Here is a 26,642-nt window from a genome sequence, read left to right on the forward strand (position 1 = left end):
TGTGACGGTAAGAATGCCCTGTTTATACATTTGAATAAACAAGTATTACCAACCGTTAACCGGAACAAAACTGCTTGAATATTGTCGTACACCTTTGATTTAAAACTATGCCAAGACTTATTATATTTTCTTTCATGGTCCTTGGTAAATTTGATTCTGTAACTTTTACTATCACTCAATTTTGCCTATAAACCCATGCGAACCTCGTGTCGAACCAGCTCCAAATAAGGAGAAAGATTAATAAACCTGACTAATCATTCTGATTTTACTTTGTAGTAACTCCACCTGCGGCAAGGGTTGAACTCCCCAGCACATCACCCATAATGCCCCGTACAACTATTACGTCAGTAACACGCTCTGGGACTGGAACTCCCAAGGCAACAGAGGGCGCACCTCTGCCAACGTTCACCACATCGGGTCAGACAGAGCAGCCCAAGACAGAGACAACTGTGACCAATGGTTAGTAATTCTTTTGTTGCAAGCAGTTGAATTTGTATAAAATGTATATATTTACAATGTTTGATTAATATTTGTATCATTATTTAATGTTTTGTAAGGAATACTTTGTTTACTTTGTTGCACCCTTTTGCAAAAATGAAAAAACACACCCCCCCCCCCCCTTGCGTAAGCGCCTGTAATAAGGTATGGTAGACTATGCCTACCATTTGTTATCAGTACAAATATAAATATATTTTTATCTTTTAAAGCTCTTGCGTTAAGATCATGGTAATTATAATTATGATACTGTTTCTTGTTGTTGTTTATATAGTTTACATGTTTCATTTATTTCATTTTCCCTCATATTTCAGTGATGCGAACAGAAGGCCAAAAGGGAGCTGGTATGTATGTTGTACATAATATGTTTAGTTTCTTATCTTTTTTAATTAAGCGAACACGTCTGTACGCTAATAACCCCTTTGCTATTCTTTGTGTGGGGAAAGAAAAACCGTTCATGCACAGATAACGCCATATATCCACACCCTTTTTTTGTGTGTTACAGAGCCTCTAGCTATAGCCCTTGGGGTGACTGGCGGGATCGTAGCCGTCATCTTACTGGTGATCGTTGCTTGGTTTATTACTAAAAGACGCTCAAGGTTAGTTTAGCCGTCATCTTTAATACTGGTGATCGTTTCTTGGTTCATTACTAAAAGATGCTCAAGGTTAGTTTAGCCGTCATCTTAGTGGTGATCGTTGCTTGGTTCATTACTAAAAGACGCTCAAGGTTAGTTTAGCCGTCATCTTAGTGGTGATCGTTGCTTGGTTCATTACTAAAAGACGCTCAAGGTTAGTTTAGCCGTCATCTTACTGGTGATCGTTGCTTGGTTCATTACTAAAAGAGGCTCAAGGTTAGTTTTATTCAGGGCTCTAGGAGTCGATTATGACCGTCTCTTACCTGCAATAATGTTATCTTTGCTACGTCGTGATATTGATCTTTTTTTTAAATGGAAATGCAAGATTTTTTTTTTGTTCTTGGCCCGGTATATTTAAAAAGCATTTTACAGCTGCAGAATTAGTTCACTAGTCTGCTTATTAGAAATTGTAAGTTTAATGAAATTACATGTACAATAAATTTGAATGTTACATAATTTTAGATAAAGAAGAAAGGTTGCATAATTCTGTACTATTGGAAAATATTGTTCTCAAATAGTGGCCATTAACACCCAACAAGGAGAGATACCGAAACGGGCTGTAATGACAATATTGTGTAATTAAACTGCTGCCAAACTTTTGTGGCATGTTGTTATTTGTGACGATTGTGAATTTTCTTGTTCCAATGGGCCATTTTTGTAATGTAACCAACTTTCATTCACCTGTTAGAAATAATTGTTTTCTAGTAGGACAAGCCATACTGTTTGTCCGACCTAGCATCAACAATATGTATGCAATATATTGAAATACAATTGTTTTCTTAAAAGTCGAATGGAATAATTTGTAACGAGGCACTTAACAAAGAAAGAATGGTGCGTTAATGTGGTTACATTAAGAAAATGGTCTATTAACAAGAAAGAGTTAAGGTTATACTTCAACAAGTGTTTCTTTCTTTGTTGTGTAGTTATAAACTGGAGATAGAAACCCTTCATACTAACATGGAAAACCCCACATATGACCCTGACGGGCTCGGGGGAGATGTAAGTATTAATATAAACATTCACAATAAACTATATTATCAATAGTATTGACAACAACAGTAACGGCAAAAAAATAAAAATAATAATAACAACACCAAGTACAACAAAGTAATGATAATATTTATCGTAATTATTCTACTACTACTACTACTACAACTACCAGGCGCGGATCCACGGGCCGATTGTAGAGGCCCAGCCTCCCCCCCCCCCACCCCCGCTATACCCCCAAACGGTTCTTAAAAAATGGGATAGTATCTGAAATGTTACCCTTTTTTTAACAAAAAAGAAAATCGCCCCCCCAACAAAAAAAACACACACAACAGCAACAACAAACAAACAAACAAATTTCACCCGCAAAAAAATAGTATTTCCCCCCCCCCCCCACCCCCGCCGCTTATTCACCGGCCGGACTGAACTGACAAAAAATATATGCGTGCTCTAACCCCCCCCCCCCCCACCGGTTAGCTGATCCGCTGCTTATTTTGTTCTTACGATTCGCCCCCCCCCCCCTCCCTCTTGTCGCCGGCTGGATCCGCCCCTGACTACTACCACTACTACTACTTCTACTAATACTACTTCTACGACTACTACTACTTCTACTTCTACTACTACTACTTCTACTACTACTACTACTACTACTACTACTACTACTACTAATACTACTACCACTACTACTACTGTTACTACTACCACTACTACTACCGCGGCCATTAACATTACTACTATTACTAGTCCTATTACTACTACTACTACTACTACTACTACTACTACTACTACTACTACTACTAATTCTTCTTCTACTACTACTACTTCTACTACTACTACTAATACTACTAGTACTACTACTACTACTACTGCTGCTGCTGCTACTACTACTACTACTACTACTTTTTGCTATTAATGATAATAATGATGACTTTGTGCAATTTTGTTTAACTAACTCCCTTGTTCCGTCTTCTAAGTCATATTTATTTCTTACTTTTCCAAAAAATGTTGCCAAACGATCTTTGATGTTTTCATTTGTTTAGATTGTGTTGAGAGACATGGAGAAAAGTCCGGTAGAAATAGAACCACGTTACCAGTCCTTTGTAAGTTTCGTTTCTGCTCTTGCTCAAGAATTATTGAAAACTATTTTCGAAAAAATCTGTCACTAAATTACAATAAAATGTAATAACATAATTAATGAACGACAATATAACTAAGAAATAATTATGTTATCATGGTAATTTAGGGACATATAAAATTATTCAAAAATATATTCATATGGACACTTGGCATTCCATACTTAGTCTGGCGATAAAACCATGGATTAAGTTAGTCCTCTTTGGAGAATACCACCCATGTACACCGGGGGATTAAACCATGGACTAAAGTTAGTCCTCTTTGGAGAATACCACCCATGTAAACCGGGGGATTAAACCATGGACTAAAGTTAGTCCTCTTTGGAGAATACCACCCACGTACACCGGGGGATTAAACCATGGACTAAAGTTAGTCCTCTTTCGAGAATACCACCCATGTACACCGGGGGAACAAACCATGGACTAAAGTTAGTCCTCTTTCGAGAATACCACCCATATAAATAATGTTCAGGTTACGTAATACGTCATTATCATGTTCACGCATTCTAATAGGTGACGTCATCAGCTATTGAAAACAGGTTGATTTTCACAAAAGTATTTGCGATCGTGTTATAGGTTGAAGAATAGTGTTGATGTGAGGAGGCCACGCCCCATTCTCCTTTGTCACAACATTAGAATGATTTTAAAGGATATCAAATGCTTGTTACAAATTAATATAACTATGATTACAGTCACATTTCAGTTATTTCCCTGCTCACCCGCGATTTCTCCATCCCATAATTCAGCCTTAATATAACTAACAAAGCCCATGAATGTTTTGCTTACGATATTATTTTTCGATACTATCTTAAAAGATAGATAAATATAAAACGAAATAAATATATTTTTTTTAAATACAAAAATGAGAGATATAACACGTGCCGTAAAGTATTTTGGTGACAATAGTCAAATTACTGACCAATCGCCAATAAGCCAAAACACAACAACAACTTAATCCATGTATTGAGATTTCAAACCAATATTGATAAACAGTATACTTCATTTGTATTTTAAACCATTGACATACGCCAATTCTTATGTTCGTTTAAAGATATTGAAAATAATACTTCTGCATTCATGTTGTCATATTTAAAACAAAATTGATATGGATCGAAACACTCAGTAGAGTGTAATATCATATGAAGTATAGTATTTCAAAAGAGTCCGCCTGTTTATTCCATGGGTCGATAAAAGCCAGTAAACTGGACATTCATTTTGACCTCTCTATAATAAATATTAAGAAACAGAGTATACACACGATGAGTAAGCATTCTTAGAGCCTAGGTCCATGTAAGAGTGATACATAGCAAAGTTGTATGCTGTTACATCACATCATATTCATTTTATACTCCACAATTTATTAGCTATCTGTTTTTCTCTTTTGTATTTTTTATTACAGGCTCCCGTAGTCCATACGGATGAGGGATTTGAGAACCCTACCTACGCACGTATGACGTCACCAGATGACACCGACATATAAATGACGTCATAATAAACATGGTCCACTAGGGATCGTATGATTTTCATCTTCTGTAACAATGTGACGTCATATCCTTGCCTCTTACATGAGGTCAGCAGGTGACACCGATATATAAATGACGTCATTATAAACATAGTCCACCAGGGATCATATGATTTTCTTCTTCTGTAACAATGTGACGTCATATCCTCACCTCTTACATGTCTCATGAGAACAGGACATCATTCAAAGTATCAGATGAAAATAAAGCCCAATCGAGGGAAATTAATATATGGATGACCAACTTTAGGCGATTCACATTGCAGACTTGGGTAATGTGTAAAGCACAATCAATCGCCTTTTCACTATACAACTGAGCAAAAATCATCAAAGTGGGAGTATAATTGCCTCAAAGTCGGTCGTAGAACCAATTACACTCATTAAGAACAATTTTAAAAACGCATTAGTTGTGCTTATCGCATAGGGGTCTCTTGTTTCGAAACTTAGAAAGAAATTCCACCAAATAAACCTCAGTGGAGCTAAAGAAGCGATGCAGATAAAATGTCCAGTCAGGTGTTATAAACGACACTTCCACTAGGTTTATACATGTGTACTTTCTTGCTTTTTGTCTATCTAGATTAATCTCCGTTTAGAAATCATTTGCCACTGTTGTTATCATACTTATACTGAACCAATGCTAATTAATGTAATGATAAATAGCACACGGAAGCTTTGTTTTATAACATAACAGATATAATACGTTGCAAAAAGTGCAAACATTGATAAGTTGCATTGATTAGAGTATTGATTACTCTTTGACTAGGCCTTAAATCTAGGTTTTCCAATAAAAGGCCTATATTCAGAGTCAGAGAAAGTTGGATGGAACCGCCAAATAAGTAAGTTTTTAATGAAGTGATATCATTTCTCTATGTTGAAATGTATTTTGTGTTGTTTTCCCGCTCTTGAATAATGGCTGTTTTATATCAATTTTCTTCAGCGATTATATCCAAATGCCGTTTAAATTTGCATTGCTGTCCATTTTTCTACTTCATGTCTGTTGTTGATGTTTTGGTGTGTTTTGTTGTTGTTGTTGTTGTGTTTTTTTTTTTTGGGGGGGGGATATACTTGAATTGAAAGGGAAGTAAACAAAATTGATTAGAAATATATATACTCTTTATATACTAAAATGAATATTAACATCGTTTTGGTTCATAGTGTTTTTCTTCTTACATTACATTCATCACGTACATGTTATTGGTTGTCCGTAGCAACAGCTCGCAAAATACAATTTAATTCCGAGTTGTAAATGGTGGCAGGCAGATGGCAGCCTTTACATGAACGTATATAAGTGTCCATGGTTGTGTTCATTATTATGTTTCACACTAGAAAGCCGGAGTGTGAGAGAGAGACAAAGAGAAAGAGAGAGTGTGTGAGAGAGAGATAGAAAGAGAGAGAGAGAGAGAGAGAGAGATTGGGGGTGGCAATTACTAGAGAAAGAGTACGTACGGTAATTCTGTTTGGAGCCAGAAGGGCGTTAACTCGTATACTTCAACACAGAGTTAACACCCTTCTGGCTCTCAACAGACTATAATGATATATAAGAGAGGGTATGATGAAAGATAAGGTGGTTTTAAGAGACAGTTATAATGAGTTTCATTTACATTTAAAAGCACCAAGTATTACAAAATAACTCTTCACAAGGCAAAACAAAGCGGTATACATTGACGTGTATATGAAAATTATGTTACCTTTTTCTTCTCTTTCTTATTCCAATCTTTTATTAATTTGTTCTGACTACGTAGACTTTGTCAGGCAATAATTCCTTACTCTCTCTCTCTCTCTCTCTCTTTCTCTCTCTCTATATATCCCCCTCTCTCACTCTCACTTTTTCTCTCCACCCTCCCTCTCTCAATATCTCTCTCTCAATCTCTCTCTCTCTCTTTGGTTTTCATATACCTTTTTAATAGTTCTCTGGATCTTTTGTAGACTCTGTTCACCCCTAGATCATCTGAAGTGACTTCTTCCGGATGAGGGAAGAAAGATCATGAGAGATTAAAATAACAGGAAATAACACCGACCTGGTATTCGGCATAATTATGCCTACATTGTGAAAATATGGGGGAATTCACAAACCATGATCTCGCAAACAAAGTGTACTATATTTGCTGCAGGCATACTTGTACTTAGCCTTTTGACAAGGCCTCGTGACTCTAAGCGGCTGAGATGAGTCTAGATACCCGGAGTGAACGCGCGACCGAGTGACGGAACGTCACGAGGCCTTTTGAAAAGTGGGTTTCACTGCTGCGCATGAATTATTCATAGATACATATTAACATGCCAATACGCCTACTTTGGATTTATTGACCAATCAGAACGGCGATCTCCCAGTTGGCTTCGTTCTTGATTCGTTCCATGTAGAGGTCAGTGGTCTTAGCACGTACGTAATAGTTCATAGCATGTAGGTCCATGTTCGCACTACGTAGAGTTTACTGTGTGTGTGTGTGTGTGTGTGTGTGTGTGTGATGGATACTATATGCTGACGTCGTGCGAGGATACGTTCGCTGATTGGACGCTCTATTTTCTGGAGCGAATTCCAGTCGGAAACAAGTGTTAACATAAGAAATCCAAATCAGATTGATAAAGGCCACTAGGATGGGCTCCTCGCTCTCGCGTTCACTTGGGTTTTCGCGATTAGTCTCGTTTTAGTCGCTCGGCGTCTATCAGACAAGTGGCCTTGTTTAAAGGCTAACTTGTACTAGGCATATATCCTGTAAGTCACTGTGCGTAACAGTGTCTGCACAGTGAGACTAGGCTGAGGGCATACTTCAAGGGCTCTTCTTAGCTGATTTAATAGACAATGCGCATGCGTTATGATCGATCTGAACTAAAAGTTTAGAACAAAGGTCAGAGTTAGGGGGAGGGGTATATAAAATTTAAAACGGTAAACTTGAGGGATAGAAACTGTCACCAGGATGGAAAATACACCAACAAATTTCAGTTCAGTATATGAAGGCAAAAATAATGACCCCATTTCATCGTTTATCTTAATCTATTTTGGACCTTTTGTTTTTTGTATGTTTAATTCTTTCGTTTATCAATGGTTATTATTCATATTGCAGATATCAGTTAGTCCACTTAACAAGTAATATTTTCATATTTTTAGTGTTCGATTAATTAATCATTCTAGCCTCGTCTTCAATGATGTTTCATATTGTGCCCCTCTTCAATTAAATTTCAATGTTGCCTTGTTCTGTTCACATTCGACGCCACTGATTTTGTTTACATTTGCCTGGCCCCTCTCCACCAGACGTTAACATTTTTAATCCAGGACGCCCTTCCAATTCTAAATTTTCCATAGGCCCTATAACCCTCCCTCCTTTGTTTTTGTTTGGTAATAGACTTGAATTGAAGGAAAAGTACAACAAGGATTATAAATAAATATACTCTTCGTATACTTAAATGAAGATACACGTGGTTTTGGTTAGTTCTGTTTTTCTTGTTTTAAGAAAGTGGTGTGAATTTCATGTTACATTCAATTCATCATGTACATGTTATTGGTTGTCCGCAGCAACAGCTCGCAAAATACAACTTAAATCTAAGTTGTAAATGGTGGCAGACAGATGCCAGCCTTTACATGAGCATATATAAGTGTGCATGGTTGTCTTCATAATTATGTTTGACACGAGTAAGAGAGTGTGTGTGTGTGAGAGAGAGAGAGAGAGAGAGAGAGTGTGAGGGAGACATAGAGAGAAAGAGAGAGAGAGAGAGAAAAAAAGGTAAATAACTAGAGAAAGAGTACGTACTGTAATTCTGTTTGGAGCCAGAAGGGCGTTAACTCATACTTTAACACAGAGTTAACACTTCTGGCTCTCAACATACTACAGTGATAAATAAGAGAGGGTATAATAAAAGATAAGGTGGTTTTAAGACCTACAAAATAAAACCCAACCCTAACTATTCCGTCGAGATCTTTACGCTCTCAAATCTCTTGATTTCTTCAAGCTCAATATTGGCAACTCTAAAACCCAATATGTGAACATCTTTTATTTAGATTTGTACAGTTATACTATACTGAAGGCGCACACAAGTAGTTAATTTAATTTAACTGAATTGTATTGTATTAGTAATATTTTATTTCATTTTGTTGCTTTTAAGCTATTGAACATGTTGAATAATTATACTGAGTTAGACAATACCACCTGTGTGCTTAGAAACGGCCGGCCGCGGCCGTATTAAGCGCCCTATAAATGCAATTATTCTTATTTATTATTATTAATGCATTTTGGGGGAAGTAGTGTTTTACAGTAAGAAATCTTGTCTCTATATTAGGGAATTTATGATGGTTTCAATAGAGACACCTTTGTGAAATTCAAAAGAAGATTCAGAACATTTCTCATGATTTTCTTTTGCCTCCCCCTACTCCTCAACCTCCAATAAGCAAAACGAAGATTTGGATGGCTTGTTGAACATCACATTTACCTATTCCAGTATGGACCTCATTTGTCTTTCTCTCAATGTGTTTGAAGCATGTTTTTCAAGAGGGATAACTACTTCTACAGAAAATATAAATTATGGTCATAATGCTTTTAACTATATATTTTAGCACAATACCGAAATATATATTTTACTTATTTTACGCAAACTACAAAGGTCACTCAGACACGACGCGGGATTGCAAGAAATTATATTTACATGGTTTTGATATTTGTTATCAGGCATAACGTAAATAATTATAATCTACATATACTTTTGATAACTCTGTTATTCATTTACTACAATCACTCAATATATATAGACTTTTCAGTTGTCCATGTCTTAATCAGGTAACCTGCTTTGAAATGTTAGTTGAAGCTGTATGATTTATCGACCTTTTGTCCTAATTATGGCGTGGAAGTAACATGTATCATATATTTGTATTTTTCACGTTAAAATATATTTCTTTACATTTTGTTTAAATGCTTCCGATGTAACCATTGTATTTACATCCATCATGATATAGATATACAGAGTGAGTAAGAAAAAAATGTCCCAATTAAAAAAAAATGTATTGTTTGAAGTATGAATATGTAATCATGGTTTTCATGATATGTCTTGATAGAGTACATAGTTATGTCTTGATCCTCCCAGTAATTTGAATCCCTGCATGCATGACTGAACATCAGACAATCTTTACAAGACTGCCAGATCTCACTTGTGCCAAGTTGCTGGGTGAGGAATAAAATAGTGTTTTGAACAGAGACAGCCAAATAGACAAACACACACCCCCATGCAAACACACACACACATGCGTTTCTGCATGCCAGAAGTAGTACACATCTTTATGTTCAACATGTTCGAAAACATTTTTTTTTTGGTCTGAATATAACATTCTAATAACGATTTGAAAGATAACCCCATAGCCAAGGATCTAGTAATTGAAGAAAAAAAACTTTTTCAGCATGCGAACGGAGGATCTAAATAAACGTATCCGATATCTGAAAGGTCATCAAACTTTGAATATTTTAGATGGACGTTTAGCGAGTGGTCATGGAGGTGAGTGTATAAATCTTATGGGTGTCCTCGGTTTAATACCGTACACACACCCTATCCAAGATTCGGGATGGCTCGTAGAACATTAAACTCACATGTTTTGGCATGGATCCCATTGTCCCCATTCAAATGTGTTTAATGAAGGGTAAGTTCATTTGAAGGAAAATTAGTAATTATTATAATGCCTCTAACTCGTGATTTTAACACGATAAAATGTGCTTATCTCACGCAAACTAAAAAGGTCCTCCAGAAACGTCGTGGGTTTGCACGAAATGATTTTTATATTTGTTTTAGTATTCTTTATCAGCTATGATGCAATTAAAATCTGCAAATTTTGTGATAATTCTGTTATTCATCAACTACAAAGTGCAATCACCCAATAAACATATCCTTGTTTGTTGAGGCGGGATGGAATTAGAAACAAGGCGCCAATCAAGAAGAACGGGTTTTTTCGGGGGTTGAAGAAATGAGGAGGGACGCTCAAACTCCCTTAAAAAGTTTGCTTGCAATCAACTAGAACGACTGTACAGCCTAATGTTGGTCTCAAAAATAAAGATGAGTACTAAATAAGAAAATAAGATTTGATGTGTACTGTGAAGTTTTGGAATAATGAAGAAAATATCAGAATCAATTTTGATGAAAATCACATGCACTGCAAATCGACAGTGGGTATATAAGACTACATTTGGTGAAAGCTTTTGAGCTCTGTTATGCCTCTGCCCACCGGAATGCCCACCGGTGATGTGAATAACAAAGTTCTGTTTGTCTACAGTAATGCTTGCATTTCCATAATTTGATTAAACGAATTCGTTTTCACTGGCTGTGCTGTAGCAACGAACAAAGTTGATAAAAGACTTAACTCCGTTTCGTTGACTATCAGCCATGCATGAAGTCTTTCGTTTTTTTTACATTTTATTCGCTTGATTTCCTTAAACTGAAGCGTTTGAAGTTCCAGGGGAAATGATCTTTAAAATTTCCGTGGATCTACCTATGAAGGGCTGCCAAAATACATTACCACCCCCCCCCCCCAACCCACGCAATCACAATACTGTCTGGGTTACGAGTTTTATGACATCACCATCACGTGCAAAAGTTAAACCAGTCACAAACTTTGACTTGATCCCGTTCGGTTCGACTTGCTGACGATGCATGTTATTTCTTCCTCGTGGACCGCCATAATAAGTGGTTTGCTTGGAGCTGGGTACCGCAATTTGAGAACTTGTTGATTTTAATTTTATCAAGCAGGATAATTGAACACATTAGATGATTCAAATGCAATCGCACCCGGACAGTCAAACATGACTTTCATAGTATCAAAATACAGAAATTGTTTCAGGAGACTCTTGTTAACATAATTCGTCTCATCATTCTCCCAGTTGACATATACTTGAGCCGCAGGTACCGCCGTGTTATTAAGCAAGGATTTTTCTACACAGACTGTCATTACGGACTATATCATTAGACGTGTTAACATTAGTTCGTAGATCATTAATCATCAATTATTATTACATCGAAACACCTCGTCGTTCAGATCATCTAAACTAAAGGCGGTGAAAGACGTCATTCATCTGCATTCAAAGGCCTACTGATATACACGGAAGGTGAGTAGTAGTTAATTTATTGTTTCATATTTTAGAAGAAAAAAGCAATTATTTGTATTTAATAGAAAGAGACTGTTACAGTAAAAGAGTTGACTATAAACTGAAAGTAATAATAATGATGATGCTGATAATTATATACTTTTTTAAATATTTATTTATTCCTTGATTTATTTGTGTATACTAAATGAGTCAACATATTCATTTTGTTTATAAATGTAATGCTTCTTGGTTCCAAGATTTTGTTCTGACTCGTTTTTCAATTACAGATCAATCGATCATATTTACTGGGTGTACGCCACAGCTATGTGTAAAACAATATACAAAATTGATTTTGACAATAGTGTCATGAAGTAGAAAACAAATAGAATATACAATAAAGAGCTTTCAATCAGTAGACATATGCGCGTAATATCAAAGAAATATTGAAAGAAAGGGTACAGAGAGAGAGAGATAATCGAAAAAAGGGAAAAAGAGAAAGAGAGAGAGGGGGAAAAGGGGAGTAGACCGACACAGTGAATTTAATGATTGATGTTTTTTAATCTGTGTGAGAATAAGGGAAATTAAAGTGAGGAGAAAGAGAGCTGAAAGTCAGAAAGAGAGAGAGAGAGACAGAGAGAGACAGAAAGGAATGTTGAATAGACACTCATTTTCATAAGTATGAGCAAATGAGTATTTGCATGAGTTTAGACATTATACAGTGCGTCCCAGAAGAAATGAACCGAGAATTAACGATGTTTTATCATAACTTTATCTCAATTATAATTAATAAATGACACACATTTGTAAAGCTTAGATGAAAGACTTGATGAAAGATTTGTCAACTGTGTTTGTTGCTACGGCAGGCAGCCAGTGAAAAGGAATTCGTTTAATCAAATTATGGAAATGCTGCTTTACTTTTATAGACAAACATAACTTTGGTATTCCTGGCTCATTTTTCTTGAATGAGGTGTCATATGAAAGGGCAGAAAATGAACTTTTTAGAAAAGTGATTTTCTTTTTTGAAATTCAGATACGGCCCGCCAAATGACTTGTTGGTACCCCCTCTTCAAATTATTTTGTATCACTTATGCGTTACATATACATCATATGAGTTGTTTAAATGAAAGAAGGGGATCTAAGCTTTACAAATATGTGTCATTTATTAATTTTAATTGTGATTAAGTTATGATAAAACATCCATTATTTTTTATTTTGTTTTTTCTGGGAGGCAAAAGGATGTATGTGGTTTTCTCTTCTTTGACATACAAAATAACTGGCAGAGTATGGTGGGGGGTGGGGGGGGGGGGGGGGGGGGGGGTGGCGCACCTTTCCAAGGAGGGGGAGGCACCAATAAGAAGGGGGACGAGTCACTCACAAATGATAACTTTGGATTCGAATATACATCGCATCTCCTAACTGCGTTGGGAGCAAACAGCTCCAATCAAAATCAATGATGACATCACCAGCTTTACAAATTTCAAAAGAAGATTATTATCCCCAACTCGGCTCAACCCGTGCACAGAGTTGATATTTCAGGGAAATTTCGGATATAAAGAGTGTCAGTGCTAGAGTTGTGAACATCAGTGATTTGCGCTGTTGTGCCGAAGTGGGGGAACATATTCAATAATTTCTGAATACTCAAACAAGTGAAGAGTTTTGCCTGAATATGAATTATAGGAACGTCACGTCTACGTTTTTGAGTAAGGCAGAGGAACAGCCAATACTATGTGGACAGTTAGATGGCCATTTAATTGAGCCGGTCAATAATTGCAATAACCCAGCACAAAATTAACTCATAAAGTCAGGTTCTTAAACAGAATATCCTTGTAGGAATATTTAAAGAAAGAAGAAAAAAAAATTTTTGGTAACATTAAAATACAACATTGTCTCTTGAAATATTCGGTGGAAGAAAAAGTAGGAGATACAACAGAATAGAACACCTTGGAGAAAGACGTAATACCCAGAATAAAATAATAATGCAGGAATTTACTAGAATGGCAGATAACAGATATGAGTGGAATCTGCTGTAGTCAACGTCTGGGCTTGGGGAAGATCCAATGAACAAATTTAGAAAGGAAAGACGAGGGCAACTTTCAAAAAGGAACTAGGCTGACATTTGGTAGTTGAAAATGAACACATAACACATTTAATATTAAAGGTGCATTCATCAAATTTGAAAAATGACACATTAGATTTGGAAAATATCATCTATCTGAAGAAAAAGGGACTCTTACGAAAATTTTAAAAAGGCACTTGTCAGAGTAAAAGTTAGCAATTATCAGATTTGAATTGAGACTCCAAGGAGTAGTCCAGAATCTGGCCTATTTAATTTTGATCTCCACCACACCAACGCTTTTTAGTTCCTTTTTCAATGCTACCTCTCCCTACTTACGTACCGCCAGCCGATGAGAGCGTGATCATTAAATAAGGACGTGCCGCCCGGCGGCGTTAATTTTTTCGGCAGCACAGATTGGGGTTAGGTGCGTGTTGAGCCAATGGGAAAGTTTAGGGTTAGGGTTAGGGTTAAATCAAGACCTCTTAAAAAAAGCCCCAATCTGTGCCGCAGAAAAAAATGACGCCGCCCGGCGAACTGGGCTGGTGAGCATAATAAATTATGAGTTAAAAAAAAAATGGCGCAATTATTAGCTTGCAATAGGAGCACTTATTTTAGGGCAACGGGGGCAAGTGTAAAAAGGGTGAACATATCACAAACTAAATGTTTGCGCTTTTCCAAAGTAAAAAAAAAAGGCACGCTTGGGGTACTTTAAAAGTGAGGGAGGTACTGCATCCCACTACCCTACTTCTGACGTTAGATATACATGCATTCCTGCCAGTAAACTTGTTTACTCAGTGAGCACATTAAACTTGAAGTGTGACAAACAACTTTAATGTTTCTATCAACTCCGAAATTAAAAACATTATGTCAGAGGTCTGTGATTTCAGTTTATACAAAACTAAACAGATAACCAAAATCACTTCGGATTGTATTTCAAATAAATGAAAAGTGTAAATAAATACTTAAATGAATATGCATGTACATAGAAAAGATTGGTGCTACAAAATCGAAGAATAGCAACACGCACAGACATAGTAAATATTTTTGGCAAGCACTCATCAGAGTAAATCCATGTTTGGTTTCCAAAAAATGAGAGACGATGTTTAAGTCTAAATCTAAGAGATACTAACCCTTAACATTGTATGTACATGTAACACATTATAGTCAGATGTTCCTCAGCCAATAAAAAGGAGAGGAGAAAATACATTCTTAATATGGAGAAAATTATGTTTAAATTCCGAGTTCTTGGCAAACACTTTAACCCTAATAAGGCCGGAGCAATTGTGCCCCCCCCCCCTCCGCGATTTTTCTAATTGTTCATTTTCATTCAATGCAATTCAAATTCAATTCAATGCAATTCATTCAATTTTTTCAAATTCAATTCATTCAATTCAATTCAATAAGGGTTTATTCGTATGATGTTCTGGCAGCCGAAGCTGAATTGCAGATCATTTGTACAAGGTAAAAACATCATGATATTTAAAATACACTGAGCATTATACATGTTGACATAAAATAAAATTAATGACATATAAAAGGATAAAAATACTGGACACATTCATACACATAATAGGCAACATCATTAAACATAAACATATACAAAAATATATGAAGCTTACTTTTTTGAATAATAATCGTTTAAGATACGAACAAAATAGGGAATAGAGCTGTTATTAAAGCGACTAGTTTTACAAATAAATTGAGAATATTTCTGTACATTTCGTAAATTAAATTTGACAATTCTTTGACTTGGTAGCCATAACGAACACAAATCATGCTTTTCTAATTTAATGGCGAAATCAAAACAAAGTTTATTCCTACGTTCTTCCAACGTTAACAAATTGCACAGTTCTAGAGCATGATTATATGTTTCATAATTAAGTCCCAAAATAATTCTACATGCCCGTTTTTGTATTCGTTCAATATTATCTGTTTGTATACGTGTTAGGTTGGAATGAAAAAGTGGTGCACAATACTCTAAAATTGGTCTTATGTATCCAGTATAAACAATAACGAGATCAATAATAGGTAAATTAAAACGTTTCAAGGTACGTAACATATATAACTTTCTATTGCACTTCTTTAACATTTCCTTTACTTGAGTATTCCATTTTAAATCACATTGAACTCCAAGAACTTTGATTACATTTTCTTCATCTAAAAGTGTCTCATCAATATACAACAGTTGGTTAGTTTGATTTTTCATAAAAGAGACTGTCATACCAATGCATTTAGTTGGGTTAAGTTTCATATTATTAAGTAAAGACCAATTTTCTAATAACAATAATTCCGATTGCAATTTTGATATTTGTGTACAAGTCCGGCTTTCTACTATAGTTAAATCATCCACATACTTATAAAAAAGGGAGTAAACAATCATGACACGCATCGTTAACCATAATTAAAAATAATATAGGCCCCAATTTTGTACCTTGAGGAACTCCTACATTGTTATTTTTTACATTTGAAATACGACCTTTATACCTTACTACTTGTTGGCGGCATTCTAAAAAATCTACTATTAATGAAATGACACATGGTCGTACATCCAATTTAACAAGTTGACAAATTAAAATATTATGATCAATCCGGTCAAACGCTTTAGAAAAATCGGTTAAAACTATTGTTGAAATTGTTTTTTGTTTATCTGCATTTTTTTATAAATTATGTAACATTGCAATTAAATAATGGCAAGTAGAAAGACCACGACGATTTCCATACTGGTTTTTATCAATAATATCACCAATATCCTCACACAACCACTTAGTAATGAAAGTTTCAGCTATTTTAGCAAAGTAAGAAGTTAGGGCTATGGGCCGTAATTCAAGTAGAGTTGGTGGATATGATTTGGGTACTGGTACTATCTCAGCATACTTCCATACTTGTGGAAACACCCCTTGCTTAAATGCAAAATTAAGAATATAACGTAATGGAAAAGATAACTCATAAGCAAATTCACGTAATATTCGGACAGGTAAGTCGCCTAAAATAGTCGATTTTTGTAAATTAAGTTTACGTAACAGATCATACACTTCTTTCGGTTCTATTATTGGGCAATCCACAGGTGAAGGTATATATGCTGGTAACTTTGTTTTATCAAGTTTCGGTAGGTCTGCTGCCACAGATAAAAACTTATCGTTAATGCAATCGGCTGCTTCCTTAAAATGTTCAGGCTGATCAGTTGCAATACCTGGTATGTCGATGGATGGTTGATCTTGAGGTCCTTGAGTTATGAGTTTTATATGACGATACCAATCAGCGGGATTATTTATTTTAAGTGTATGAATTTTTTTATTATAAAATGAGTCCTTAGCTAATATTATTGCATCTATAACTTTGTCTCTAAAATATTTCCACAGCTCTTTATTACCAGAGTGCCAAGCTTGCTGTCTTCGTTTAATTAACGATTTTATCTCACTAGATATCCAAGGTTTATCACTTTCATGAAATTTGATAGTCTTAGTAGGTAGGGACTGATCAATATGTTCTCGCACAACATTATAAAATAAATGACACATATCCGACGGGTCAATGATTTGATACAAATCTTCCCACGTGTGACGGGTTATCCGAGTGCCAAACGCTCGGATTCCACGGGAGCGCATACGGATGGCGTTTGCCGCTCGCTGACTTTTTTCATTCGATTCTTGCGCATCCTTTTAATTTTTCTTGAAAATCGGACGTACAGTAACAAAGACAATTATGCTTTTGTTTTTGCATGTCAGCTCGACAGTCGCTCATGTTCGTAATTTGTGTACAAAACATATGGAAATGCCATTTTCATAAAAAGAGATAAAACATTGGTTATTTGGTCTGGTTTAAAGTTTAGGTGATTGTTTTGGGAGTCAAAATAGTTAAATTGTAGTAAGAAATGAAATAAAACAACAAAACAAATAAAATACATACGTTTTAAAAACACTGAAATACATAAGAAATTTAAAAGAAAAGGAGATAACATTTTAAAAAACAAACTGAAATACATAACAAATTATCAAAACAGGAGATAACATAAGGAATAAACTAGCTCTCCCAATTTTGTGGTCGTATTATTGTTTAAAATGGTCCAACGAATACATGTAGTGAAAAAAAAATGCTTAAATATAAGGAATATAGGATTGATGGGTAAAAAGGTGGATTTTGTGACCTTATTTGAATAAATTACCATAAATATGCAAATCGGTGAATTTTTCAAAAAAATAAATTGACCATAGTATTCTATAGACTTCACTTGACATGCGTACACATTTTCGCGACGATCGGCGGTTTCATAGCTAAGATCTTAGGGGGGGGGGGGTGCATAATAGCCCGGCCTTTTTAGGTTTAACTCATAAAGAGTTTTGCAAAGCAAAACAAGGAGGATTTTTTTTCTGCACGCCACCAGGGACGAACATTTTCAGGAAGACATAATGCGCATGCGCACAGTATGTCCTCAACAACTGCGAAGTTCTTTTTGCAGCCAAATTCCACGTTTTTTTAAATTGAATTCCAGCGTAAACGGTTTGTTCAAATACTCGCGGTTTTGTAGGTAAATTGACCTTGTGGGGTTGAATTGCTGGCACCAGGCATAGTACTGCACAAAATAGGGTTACAGAAGGAAATGAAAACTATCATAGTAAAAAGGCTAAATCCACTCCAAAAATAACTTGCTTTCAATAGATGCAGAAAAACATGAGAAACAGAGTAGATTAAGTTTGAGGAAAATTGGATCACAAATAAGGAAGTTATGATTTTGGGGTAAAGTATGACAAACTTTGGAGCATTGAAAATCACTACACAAATTGCTTACCTGGTTATTAGTTTGTGACGTCATTGCCTCACTTGCTTTTAAATACATACATTTACTTTTTTTAGTCCCATTAATTTCCCATTTTATCATAAAGAACTTGATTTCCGCATGCCTTTGCCTAGGTCATATGATTTTTATCAAATATCATATTGCATGTCACATTCTCAAATGAACTTTGAAAATTGATATAATTTTTGGAATATTGTATGGGGAGCCTTCCAAAGTTGCGACTGTGCCCGGACGCGTCGGGGCGCGATGAATAGAACAGTCGCGTCCCAAGAGACGCATTGAGGCGCAAAGGGGCGCGAAGGGGCGCAATAGTCACCCTCACCTGATTCTTGCATATGAAAAGAAACTGTCTATTGTTGGTATAAACCCGCTCTATTCTTCTTGCGCCCTTTTGCGCCCCACCAGGCGATGGAAGATTATCTGTCCCGTCATTGTTCTCGCTCGTGATGCGCGGTACAGCTTAAACTTGATATACAGAAAGTATTTGTCGGCCAAAGCCTGTCTTCCCCTCTTCCGGTTTTCGTTCTGATAAACATTCCATTGTTTGTAAAAAAAAATTATGTATTCTTCACGCGTCGCGACGTATTCTTCTCGCGCCGTTTTGCGTCGTAACGGGCGGGGTATTATCTTTCCAATCATAGTGGCGAAGCTTTGCGATGTACATTGCTACAGCACAGCATGAGCTTGTCTGGTGGGATGGTCTTTGTTTCGGGGGGGGGCAATCAACACACTCGTTCATCTTGATCAGAATAAATTTAATTATTGTGACGACTGTATGAAATGTGAAATAAAGATGACTATGTACGATAAATGGTTGTTTAATTGCGAGCTTAATTGTCCCCAACAACAAAAAATAAAAGACGAATGATGTGAATGACTACATGTTTGCGGTTATAGTCGGCAAATTGATTACTGTTTGGGTCGCTTGTGTATGTTTGTAATTTGAATGATTATCAACATATTTGTATAATTCTCAAATCGCGATATGATTCTAGCGTCGTAATAATGGACAAAGGAATTATCTTTCTCTCTCGTCATTCATATTCACGCTACGCGTTGCACATCGCCACAGCCTGAGCTTGGAAGAATTTATATCTTGTCAGTCAAATCTTTTTTTTTTCTCCTCCCATGACTTGGTTCTAATAAATTGAAGGTTTGCTTATTAGGGATAAGAAGGATAACATCAAACAAACGATCTACTCAAGATGACGCTCTTTTCATTTCACCTCGCTGTTTGATAAAGTAGAGTTCTACGGAGCAAATACAAAAGAAAAGTTCGCTCTAAGGCCAAATAAAAAATTAAAAAATGTTTTATTAGCGTCCTGTTTTTTCGAAAAATAGGAAGGAGGAGGCCCTCTTTTTTCTTTCAAAATGGCCGCTCAAAATGGCCGCTCGGTACATTTTCCCTGACAGTCGGGCTATTTTTCAAGATGGCCGCCGATTTTTTTATTTTTTATTTTTTTAAATCAGTAATAGATCCATTTTAGCAGTGTTTTTCATGTTTTGAAGAAAAAAAAAAAAAATTATTAAAAAAAAATTAAATACAAAAAAAAAATTCCAAGAAAATTCCCCAAAAATAAAAAATAGGAGGCGGCCCCAAAAAGGAAGCGGGCGGGGACGCTAAACATGTATATTTTGTTAAGTGGCCTCAGGGAAAAAACATAAAATGCCGTGGCAGGATTTCACGCCCAAGAATTGCCTTTGAAAATTGCCCGTCCAAAAGGCGATTTAAAACATAATAATTCCAAAGCTCTTTTTAAAAGTGGAATAAATAGAAGAAAAAAAGAGTCCGGGAACTATATCGAGATTATAAAACATGTGTGTCATGAAGATGTTAAAAAAAGCGTAGCCTGATGGTGATAAAGTTGAGCAGCAATTGGAAATGCAATACAAAACATTAATCAGTTCATGGTGATAATTTATCATTCGACTTCTACTTTGCGCTATATGTACTAAATGATCGCAAAACGGGCAGGGACACAAATACAAACATTGATTTCTGCTCTAACATTTGAATAATTTATTCGTAGATTTGTATAATTAAGTGGCGAAAGTGAAATTTTGAAATCATAACGCACAGATACAAAAACATACCAAACATGTTTTGATTCTTATTCTAAAAAAAAAAACGGCAAATTTTAAAAAAATCTTTTTAAAAGGAGGGAGGCGCTATAGCCCAGTGGTAGAGCAGCTCGTAACCGGGAGCTCCTTGGTTAGAAACCAAGTCGATATACTATGGTAAGGCATAACTCAACGTTACATTTCGTTCGGAGAGGTCTTACACCCGCGCGCAGGTCCCCTGTTTGTCCCCAGGAAGCTACCTTTTATGGATAGGCCTAAATTCAAGGTTTGGCTTAACTATGGAGAAGAAGGATAACATCAAACAAAAGATCTACTCATGATGACGCTCTTTTCATTTCACTTCGCTGTAAGATAAAGTAGACTTCTATGGAGCGAATACAAAAGAAAAGTTCGCTCTAAAGGTAAAAACATAGAATGCCGTGGCAGGATTTCACGTGGCCGAGCAAAGCTATTGTTTGATCGCTATAATTGTCCGACTTGCTATAGATTCTTGTTTAGCTACAATAAGGCTGCGTATTATGTGTGTGTGTGAGGGAGGGGGGGGGCGAAGTGAACGGCCGGACCAAAATGGCAGAGGCCCATCAGGAGGGCTCCGCTCGCTAATTATAAGGACCGCTATTCATTGGACAACTATTCATGAAGACCGCTATTCGTAATTTGAGAACATGGTCATTATGTCAGGGTCATGAATTCGTAATACGACATCCTCCCTCCCCAAAACTAAATAAATAGATAAAAAACATGAATAGATTTATAAACTAAACTAATGATACAATAACAAATAATGCCCGGTAATTGGGAATAGCCGCCTATGAGCGGAACAATGGGCGCAACAACTATTAGCTGCTCAAAGAGCTGTCTTTTTGTCATTGCATTGCAATAACTAAGAGCTTGTAAAAGTTACATGTACTATAATATCCGTATGCTATAACACCCAATGTGAACATAACGTGTTCAGGCCTTATAACTATATACAGTGCGCGTTAAAAAAAAAAAAAAAAGGCTTTACTAGCGCTAGCTAACAAATATGAAACGTCAAAACGTCACGAACAATTGACGACAACAAATTGTTACGACAAATGCCACCACCAATATAATTTCTTCGCGAAGAAATATTCGATCGAATTTCATTTTTGGAACAGATAGGCGATTTCGAATTGTTGCATCTACCGAAACGTTTTGATGATGCAGGCTCCCGACAATACGACTATCATTTTTGTAATATCTTTAATTTGCAGATGTTTGTTTGTTTCGTATGAGATATTTATAAACGCCCTATAATCTTATTTCAAGTAGAATCTTTCAATCTCTTTGATTATAAGTATCATTTTTAAATCACGGGTTTTGAAATACAATAGCTGATTTTGCGAAGATTTAGAACCTATGTTTCTATTCTTTAAATCGATATTGCATGAGAAAGAACAGATTGATGATATAGATATATGACCTATTTTGATCGGATGACAGAACAAAATAAATGTAATATGAAACAAATAATGTGTCAAAACATACAGAAGGAATACAATTATACATATCGTTTTTGTTTTGTTCGTGAACAAATTAATATAATACAAGTATTGAACACATTAATGAACAGAAATGAACAATCATGCCAACGTAAACGCCCACACAACTTCGATGTTTGGGAGGGAAATAAACAATCAGAACAACAATTTAAATCAATGTCTTGTACGTAAAATAATAATAAAACATTATCCAAAGTGAACATTTTAGAGTCAAATCTTTCAAGACGAGAGCGGACACACACGCGGGGATTACATAAATAACTAGTGAGTAGGAACGGGCGCGAAAGCTTTTCTTTAAGCTCCCATTCACAAATTCACAATTCACAAAAGGCGCTTCGCCGTTAAGCGCACCGCCCCCACCCCACTATGAGTGTTATGTAGGGTACGCATATGCATTTTCCCTCCTTTTGAAAACAGTCCCCTAAGTCCGGTGTGTATACAGGCCGGATTTGTGTGTACTAGACGAGCCGGACTTTGGTGCGTGAAAAGTACCCCTTTACTAGACAGTAACAATGAGTCTCCAAACAATAGCCAGATTTGATATTCATATTGTGAGCATGTGCTTAGTTATCGGGATTCCCTGATTATATTGAAGACGTGGGCTAATATCTGTTTGCCCAGTATTGCTCCCTGATTGTTTGACCAACATTAAATTGCTATTGTCCAGCTGATTTTTCTATAGGCTTTTCTACCCTCGGCGCTAAAGGGATTGCGAAAAATTTCAACACTATTTGTGTGTCTTGATGACCCAGTAGAAGAAGAATAAGGGCTAGACACCCCCCCCCCCCCCCCAAAAAAAAAATGGCCCCAAAAAACGCAATCATTATTAATTCCGTTTACTACTTGATACCAACACGTGCATGATGGATCCCCCGGATGGATCCTTATTTAGACAGTGAGACAGTTCTGTTACGAGAAGCAATTCAATTGCCATGGCTTGTATTTGTTCTAGAACGCACTACGCTCTTTCGATACCACGAGGCCCCAATTCAGCACAATATACAGGGCGTATCATAATAAAGGATATTGAAGTTTAATGACGATTTATATGAAAACTACTAATTTATAATCAAGCATTTTATGTCTGTTGTAAAGGACAGAATGTCCTCTTTTTGATGACACCCCGATCATACTACTACTGTCACAGTTGACTGAATAACAAAGCATTGCTGTCCACCATGTGAAAGGTGCACTGTGACAAGTTAGCATTCACAGATAAATTATAAAGATTAGTGCTTGTGTCAGCCCAGACATATTGAAATGCTGAACAATGAGTGGATTATGTGTCTAAGAAGGAAATGTTATCAAACTTGGCACAGTGCACCTTTCACATGGTGGACAGCAATGCTTTGTTATTCAGTCAACTGTGACAGTAGTAGTATGATCGGGGTGTCATTAAAAAGAGGACATTCTGTCCTTTACAACAGACATAAAATGCTTGATTATGAAATCAGTAGTTTTCATATAAATCGTCATTAAACTTCAATATCCTTTATTATGATACGCCCTGTATACGTATTTTAGTTCTTCTCAACAATGACCTAGATCTAAAACTGGCCGCGGATGTAACCCCCTCCCCCCTTCTTCGCAAAGAAATATTCGATAAAATTCTTTGGAACAGAATTATAAACTAATTTCTTCTTGAGATATGTTCGAGATGAAATTTCAAACATTTTCCTGGTAACTCTCTTCTTTTTTAATGCATGCTCTATTCTTACGATTTAGGCATAATTTACTATGTTGATTTGCAATTGATAAACTCCCTGGGAGTTTTGCGATATCCCCGATGATACGGGTACAGCGCTAGTGTATTTAATTTTTTTTTCGTAACATTAGTGTTTTGCAAAGAAAGAACATTCTGAAAATGAGCGTCTTCCTTCTAACGAAACATATTGATGATGTTCCCGACAATACGGATATCATTTGCATTAAAAAAAACCCGTAATACAGATAAAACGCTTTTTAAATCCAATTCAAGGAGAAACTACGACATTCTTGATTAAGTATCATTTTCAACATCACGGATTTAAAAATACGTTCTCTAATTTTAAGAAGATTCAAAGGATCTATGTATTGAAATAACTGACTGATGATATAATTATATAATTTATATGATCATACGACAGAACTGTTTACAAGATGCAACGAAAATTAAAGAAAACAAAACAAGAAAACCGAAACATGCGATAACTTCGCTGGAGGAAATATACACAATTTTAATGTAATATGAAACAAATAAAGTGTCAAAACATGCACGAGGAAGACAATGTCAGAGAGAGTAGGGTAACTATAAAATAAAGTTGTTTTTTTCGTGAACAAATCAATTTCTATTAAAATTGATATAGTGAACACAATCATGAACAGAACAGGAGGAGATAAAAAAACAAAAAAACAATCATGCCAACGTTTACGCCTACAGAACTCATGCCGATGTTGAGAAGAAAATAAACAATCAGAACAAACATTGTAACCAATGTCATGTACGTAAAATAATATTAAAACAAATCAGTAGCCAAAGTAATGTTTTTCAGAGTCAAATCTCGCAAGACAAGAACGACACACAAGCGGGCACTACATGAATAACTAATGCGCCGGACCGGGCGCGAAAGGGCGCGAAAGCTATTCAAAGTTTAAGCTCCCATTCACAAATGTCAAGTGCTTCACCGGGGCGCGCCCCGGCGGGGTAATTTCGTAACAATGAGACTCCAAACAATAGCCAGATTTTAATGAGCTGGAAACCAACTGAAGTCCTCTTGTATCCGACGCAAAAAGGCGCAAATGGGCGCAAAAAGGCGCCTCCTTTGTTCTCATATCCTGCTCTGCGCCCCGACGCATCGCGGCACAGTCGCAACTTTGGAAGGCTCCCCTAAATAAATAAAAATATTCATAATTATCAATTTGCATATGAATAGTTTATTAAAATACAAATGTGTTATGATTTAAAATTAAAATTAAAAAATTCTATATTAGTGCATTCACACGAAAACATAACTGTATCAACCGCTGATGTGAGGAAATATTAGGGACTTTTAGATTCGCACGAAGACAATGGGGATTGCTACGATCGACGTCCTTTTAATGCACTGCCTTGAATGGACGTCACATGCATCAGTCCACGCAAATCTAAAAGTCCCTTATACTTGTAGGTAGAAGACTCACCAGTGAGTTGTCAATTTGTCTTGTGATTTTCAAAGTTGTTCATGTCATTAAAAATGCATAACTTTCTTATTAGTTGTCCGATTTTGCTCAAACTTTGTTTGTATAGGTCTGTCTGATTTTTCTGCTTCTATTGAAGGTATGTTATTATTGGATTGGACTTGACCTATAAGTGCTTTACGGAAATGGATTTGACCTAAGGGACATAAACGTGACATCTACATTCGTCTTCATATTGTTTACTATATAATATGCAAACAGAATCTACAGATTCTTTTTCTCATCAAGTACTGTTATTCTTTGGGTGTAAATTTATCATTTTCAGGCAGGAATAGCATGTTTGTGGTTCAGGCTAGATGCAAATTTGAAAACTAATCGGCAAGCATGTAGAATGGTCATGTATTCATTGATGAAACGAATTGCGTGTTATTCCAAGTCAGGGAGGCATTTTCAATTCAAAACCTGCTTTGTACAAGGCCCCTTGTTTACATCCAGTATGTGTTAAGATCGAATATAAGATAAATATGATCACTTAATTAAAAAAAATATCATGATGTTAAGATCAACCAAAGAAATAACGTGACCCTAACTATTCCGTCGAGGTCCTTACGGTCTCGAAACTCTTGATTTCTTCATATTTCCAAGTTCAATATTACAGATCCTAGCTCACACCATAATAAACATAGGCAACTCTACTACTCAACATGTCAGCTTTTCTTATTAAGATTTATACACACAAAATGCATATTTGGGGGAAGTAGTGTTTTACAGTGACAAATGTGTTCTATATCAGGACATAATGATGGTTTCAATAGCACCACGTTCGTGAAATTTGAAAGAAGATTAAGAACATTTCGCATTATTTGATTTGCCTCCACCAATCGCTCAACCTCTAACAAGCGAAAACCAGATGGTGTTATTTAAAACATCACCTGTACATATCTCAGTATGGATCTTATTTCTTTGTTTTCTCGCATGTGTTTCATGCATGTATTTAAAGCGAGGTAACTTCTTCTAAAAAGAAAACAATGGTCGGGACGCTTTAAACTCACGATTTTAACATGATACAATAATAATAATAATAATAATAATAATAATAATAATAATAATAATAATAATAATAATAATAATAATAATAATAATGATAACAATAATAATAACATTATCTATAAATCGCAACATATCCATCTCTAGAGATGCTCAAGGCGC

The 26,642-nt window shown here is 36.0% G+C and overlaps 1 protein-coding gene across 1 annotated transcript in view; it reads left to right on the forward strand.

Annotated features, from left to right (window-relative positions):
- LOC105442401 (MAM and LDL-receptor class A domain-containing protein 1-like) overlaps positions 1 to 5,269 on the forward strand; it is a 77,103-nt gene extending 71,834 nt beyond the window's left edge. Inside the window, exons 57-62 of the mRNA XM_030994060.1 lie at positions 277 to 459; positions 810 to 839; positions 1,001 to 1,094; positions 2,054 to 2,129; positions 3,158 to 3,217; positions 4,650 to 5,269. Coding sequence (XP_030849920.1) covers positions 277 to 459; positions 810 to 839; positions 1,001 to 1,094; positions 2,054 to 2,129; positions 3,158 to 3,217; positions 4,650 to 4,730 — 524 coding nt within the window. The 3' untranslated portion in view covers positions 4,731 to 5,269. The remainder of the gene's footprint in view (positions 1 to 276; positions 460 to 809; positions 840 to 1,000; positions 1,095 to 2,053; positions 2,130 to 3,157; positions 3,218 to 4,649) is intronic.
- The last annotated feature ends 21,373 nt before the right edge of the window (positions 5,270 to 26,642 follow it).

This window comes from Strongylocentrotus purpuratus, unplaced genomic scaffold, assembly GCF_000002235.5.
Source record: "Strongylocentrotus purpuratus isolate Spur 01 unplaced genomic scaffold, Spur_5.0 spur5_scaffold_20, whole genome shotgun sequence".
Taxonomy (NCBI): Eukaryota; Metazoa; Echinodermata; class Echinoidea; order Camarodonta; family Strongylocentrotidae; genus Strongylocentrotus; species Strongylocentrotus purpuratus.